This window comes from Mastigoproctus giganteus, chromosome 11 (assembly GCF_048544385.1).
Source record: "Mastigoproctus giganteus isolate SK-2022 chromosome 11, ASM4854438v1, whole genome shotgun sequence".
NCBI classification, from domain to species: Eukaryota; Metazoa; Arthropoda; class Arachnida; order Uropygi; family Thelyphonidae; genus Mastigoproctus; species Mastigoproctus giganteus.
In genome coordinates this window covers 60,542,818-60,548,817 of record NC_143585.1, presented here as the reverse complement: position 1 = coordinate 60,548,817, position 6,000 = coordinate 60,542,818, and the positions used below count along the sequence as shown (strand labels likewise).

The following is a 6,000-nucleotide window of genomic DNA, read 5'->3' as shown; positions in this document are numbered from 1 at the left end:
TACACATCAAGTGGGCCAACATAACGCCATATTGATCATTGTTGATAAAAATTTGTCTGAGAAATGAAGAGGGGGTTAAAATGTGGGGGGATAAAAATGTTGTTGATAACCTATAGCTACACCGTTGGAAAGAGCTCAACGAGTACGTTTAAAATATAATTTTAAAATTAAAAATGGCGGCGCCAGACAGGAAAATGTAATTTTCGTGTCCCCCTCTCTATTTCCGTTGCTAACGGAGCAAAAAATTTAAAAATCACATTAGCTATGCGTTATTCGATGCTTATCAAGGGAAAACTATTCCGATTGAAATTATCATTTATAATTAAATGATAAATTATAAATGTGTTAAAATTAAACAACCAATTTTTTATTGCACTTTGATATCGCGCTTCTTTGTACTAAGTAACTCTCCTTTTGGTGACAAAAAAGGTTGCTAAATAGTTAATAATTCTATAAAGGTCATTTATAAATTTTGCGACCAGAAATATTTTTAACAATTTTCAAAGCTAGAGTTGTCTGTCCCGGCAAGGAGATACTCAGAGAGCCTGTGTTGAGGCGTTGGTGGTGGAGAGGCGCCTGCGCGGAGTCATGCACGGGTACTCACCTGCCACTCGCTTCTCCCTCGAGACTTTAATTGCTTCTCCAGGAAGAAGTCGGAGTCGCTTCTCCCACCCTTGGCATTCACAACAACTGGAAAAACTCAAATAGACAAGGTTTTCGTTATTTCCTCAGTTTTAGGCCAAGTCGGGGTACTAGAAACTTTTTAAGTTACCATTAAGCTCTCTATTTGAGATACTACACTAACGACCATTCGAGTCATCCAATAATTGACTCAGTAGTTGACCGATTTATTTACTTATTTTATTCACATTTTACTTATTTTTCTATATATACTTCAATAATAAATTTATACTTAATAAACTGTGTTAATATACAGTACTAAATTTGTTGTTCTTATTCCGAAAACATTACTACGAAAGTAACAATATCAGGAAAAAAAAAATTTAGAGTACTTTTCATATCCTTTTAATTTTCAATTTTTCCTGATAGCAAAGAATGAGTACAGGCACCTATTTTTTTTTACAAAAAAACACTGCGTTTCTCCATCTGCTGTAGAATCCTGTCATCAAAGGTTATTCGAAAATTAGGCACAGCTACTAGTTAAAACTCGAACTTCGACTTTATAGGATTTTACAGAGAACGCCTGCAAGTTTTAGAAAATAGTTTTGTGCCTCTTGATTAGCATAAAGAAACTAGACTTCCTGAAAATTGCAATCTGCACAAATTCAAGTCTAATGTCAAGTATCTTCTTTCAACTTTATTCGGTATTAAGTTCTATAGGTTCTAATACCTCTCGTGTTTGGGGTTTTCATAAAGACTTGCGGCTCCTCCCCTCCACCAAATTACTTTTTTTTCTTGTTACCGTCCAAGGCATCTCACAAACCCATGAGAATACAACGTATAACTGTTTGCGAAATACTGCTAAAAAGGATTAGGGATTAATTTATAAAAGGATCGAAATGGTTAGATCAAAGTCTCCTACACATCGGCTGTAAGCTAAGTACAAACGGTTACTGCGCACTGAGATTATTGGCTGTACTGTTTCTTAGAACAGATAGAGATATAACTGTCTGCTCGGATCTCTTGACAGTTTATTTAACCTTCTCTAACCTCTTAAAGTGATTACTTTCTCTGAACCCCTTTATATTCCTGTCGACCTCAACGATCTACTCAACGGAACCCCATCGAACTTCACCTGTTGTATGAATATTCGCCTGGTATGATTATACTATAACATGAATTTATATGTTGCAAATTGAAATGTTTCCATGATCTTTATTGTGACTGTGTCCCGTTTACACTTGGTACATTTTTATAATATAGTATATATCAGTAGATTTTTACCTAGATTTGAACCAATAATAATTCTTGCAGCTTTAAATAAACACAAGCGTTTTATTCGCCTATTGATCCAAACTGTGCGAGGTGCCAATATCTCAAATTTTAAACATTAGTACTCTACATATGGAAAGAACGATATCGTGATTTTCAAATCAGTACTTGTTCCTTGTTCTCAGAGTCCTTGTCAGCGGATAGCGAACCAGAGAAATCCATGAAATCTGCAGACCCTATCAGCTGATCTTTATACTTCTGTCATGTGGTCACTGCTCAAACTATATACAACAGGCTTTTAACATAAATCAGCGAACTCGCCTATTGGCCTTGCACGAACCGTTATATTCCGTTTGGTACGGAATTGTAGCTTTTCGTGCACTTCAACATTTTTTACCTCTTTTCTTCCTTTTTTTTTTTTTTGAACGAAATTCTTAAACCTATTTCTTTTTCTATCTAATCAAGCAAGGGACTCTGTCGAATCACAAGTAAGTAAGGTTACTTAAATTAATCTAATATATTCCAACACTTGTTTCAGAAATTAAGATTTCTTATTTTATTTCTTATTTTTTATGAATATATAATTCCACATTTAAAATACGCATGCTGCATATTTATAATATTATTTTTGTTCTTAGTTTTACTAGTTTTTTAAAAAAAAATTTGTATTTGTTTGCAAATTTTTCTGTGTTCTAATGCAGGTAGTCATTATGAGTTCCACCGACGGTGAGAAGGTTCCCTTGCTCCAATTTGTACATAATAAGAGAATTCCAATTTATCGGACGTTTCCTGGGCTTTCAAAGCATAGTACAATCCTGCCTAGAAACCAATATTGCCGTGTGGTTGAAATGAAGATTCCACCCGATTTACCCAAACAGGATGGCAAGACATCAGGATACGCACCAAAATTTTTGATCATTAGAGAACAGTTGGAAAATGTGATAAAATACAGTGGAATGAAGAAATGCGGGTTCAATCTTAAAACACGTTGGGCGGCTTTGAGAAAAAAATTAGAAGTACACATGTATTTTCAAAGGCTGATAAATGTTCTTTCGGATAAAATAGCTGGATTTCTTTGTCTTACAATGATAGGAGTCGTAGCAGGTAAGATTAGTTAATATATTATTAATGTTTCGGATTAGTGCACTACGATGATACTCTTAACACTAGGTATTCCCAACCTTTTTCGGGACCATTACCCGCTTTTAGAAACCTTCCCGTACTCCATAGAATTTATTACCTTTTAATATGAAAGGAAATAAATTCTAGAGTTTACCATGCATATGCACATAAGAAAATAAATAAACAATTTCTAAAAAACGAAAGATTAATTAATTTTTCATAAAGATAACTTTATTCGGTACATAACATTTTTAATATCATAAAGTTGTAAAATGTTTACCAGAACACAGTCAAATAAATTAGTGAGACCCTTTCATTCTGTCTTGTCAACCAATAGTTTTATCCTTGATAAAGGTTTTGTGATACCCGCATGTCATGTTCAGCCTCCAGTTTGTTTCTTGGTTTGGATTTTATTGAGAAAACGATTCAGAATCCTGATTCAAAGAAAGATAAGTTGTTATAACCGGAATTAAAGCCTTGTAAGCATGTTTAGTCAGAATGGGATATTCTTCTCCAAGGGTACACCAAAAAAGTTGTAACTTCATTGATTGGAAATCAATGATTATCGCGGAGATCAATTAGCTCGTTTTTCATTGGATTGTTGTCGCTGATTTTTTCTTACACAGTATGAAAAGTGGCTTCGTATCCAAACCACATTCATTTGGTCAGTAGGGACTGTCTCTTTCGAATTTTTCAGATGCATTTATAATGCTTTCACGAACTTTCGGTTCTAGTTGATACACTGGATCTGAAGTGGTTTCATCAAGAGATTGGAAATTTGAAAAGTTACAAGACTTCATCCTCCTTCCCCAAAGAGCCAATTTTTCTTGAAATGATTTGATCTTTTCTTCGGCCTCCGAGAGAATAATGTCTGTAATCCTTGATACTTTTCTCGTACCCCACGGGGGTAACCGTTCCAGGTTGGAGAACCCCTACTCTACATAAATACTTTTTTTCATGGCATTACTATTTTGGGGAAATTGTTTGATAAAAATAGCCAAATTTTCGAATTAAGCCTTTAGAAAAAAGTAATTCCCAATTAGCTTCGTGAATTTGACCTTATGTCGGAGTAAAGTACATCGGCTTGATGTTATCAAATGGATAAAACGATAAAAGCAAATTTAGCAGCACTGTTCTAAAAAATAAAATAATCACAATTTTCTTATATAAAAGTTTAAGGATGTAATGAAGGTTTTATTTGTATTTGATCTCAGTGATAGTAGAGTGTTTTCGTCTGCCCTCATTTGTTTAGAAAGATGTAAGTTCAAATCCTTCGGTGGTTTCATGCGGAGATCTACAATATATACCGCAAGGTAGTGTGCATTTTTCATCCCAAAAAATATGCAAACCAGCAGAGGAAGAATTTCCGCCCAGACAAATAACACAACTATCTAGTTCATAATTTAGAGAAATAAAAGAATTATTCAGCTCGCAATTGTCAAGATTCGTGACTATTTCCGACTGCTACGACCCAAATTCTGTTGCATAACTGTAATTAAAGTTATATTATACATTTTAAATTAAATAAAAATCAGCCTCAAATTAATGTTTTAAGCACTCGTGTATTCGGCCAGTTTCAGACGCTCATGAAACTGGCCGAATACATGGCAGCCTCAATGGCACATTTATAAATTGTATCACGAGACCACAGTGGTCCTTGGACCACAGATGATATGCGTGATTTCCCTAAGATGCAAATTACTGATAATTTTTTTTTTATGTTTACTGTTATTTTATATTATGTATTTTATTATTTGGGGGGGGGGGCAAAGCAGCCTGTAGCTGATAGGACAGGTGCCCCATGTTTTTTTTTTTTTTTCTCTTTTTATCCCTCTTTGTTACCTCACAAAGGTAACAGCTTTTTGTAAGAGTTATCAAGAGGGTAAGGGACATTGAGATGAATGCGATTAAATATGGTTCCCAATCAACCTTCCCAACATCAAAGCGTGATTTATATATGCTAATGTTTTTTTATACTCCAGAGATTCCAAGAATTTGATATGGTAGGCTTTCTCTCTTGTCTGATTTACGGACTTATATCGAACCTTCATGCAGACACCTTCAGTAATAAGAAATTTATAGAAAAGTTATTGTGTCGAACATTCAAGAGTGTTATATTGTAGTTAGAAATGGCGTGATCTGGCCACTTAGACCCTCCATCTCTATTTGCGCCGATGCAATGAATTGTATATCCAGCCTAATTCTCTCCGTAACCAAGCACTAGTTGAGTCCCGTGGTCTGTGGAATCACAACTCTGTTGACACTGTGCACCCCACTAGTTTTATCTAAGACGTAGGACCCGAACTGGTGTTTTAAAAACAAAAAATTTCCCCTAGGTATCCAAGTTACTGTAATGACAATATTCTTAAAAACATTCGGTCAACACTTTATCGTTACCTCCCAGATTAAGACAGTTGTAGGAAGTATTGACTTTCTACTAATGTTGACATAAGTAAACAAATGATAGTTCTTGCAGACACTATACGTCGGGGAGTTATTCATTCATTCTACGTTGTACTTTGATTATGTACAAATTCAATAAGTTGTGAGGGATAAGCTCCATTAATGAATTTAATGAATTTCTGTCTTACTCGCTAATCTCGGCTTATATTTATGATTTTTCAGTTATAATCCTTTTAACCGAAAGAGGTTAATACTATTTAATAAAATAAACAATGAATATCGGTAGTGGACGTTCACTGAAGATTTCTACTCCTCCTCGAGATAGGGCTGTTTCCAGCCTTCTGCTTAATTTCTGGATGATTTCCTAAGCCCGTGCTCAGTTAGGATCCTTAGGTGCTGTGGGGATTTTAGGGTTTCATTGCTATATAGCCAAGGCGCTTCCGTAGCCAGGTGGGAAGGAGCAGCAGTGCGTAGCACACGCTTCTTGATTAGACCGGGGTTCGAGCCCGTCACCACCAAATACGGAGGATGCGGAAAGGTCAGGGAATGACCACCGCATATCCCCGGAGCAATATGGCTTTA

The 6,000-nt window shown here is 35.5% G+C and overlaps 1 protein-coding gene across 1 annotated transcript in view; it reads left to right on the top strand.

The window, feature by feature from the left end:
• Positions 1-2,603: 2,603 nt before the first annotated feature.
• Positions 2,604-6,000, top strand: part of LOC150078044 (H(+)/Cl(-) exchange transporter 3-like) — a 38,490-nt gene continuing 35,093 nt past the window's right edge. Inside the window, exon 1 of the mRNA XM_090384441.1 lies at positions 2,604-2,997. Coding sequence (XP_090240567.1) covers positions 2,604-2,997 — 394 coding nt within the window. The remainder of the gene's footprint in view (positions 2,998-6,000) is intronic.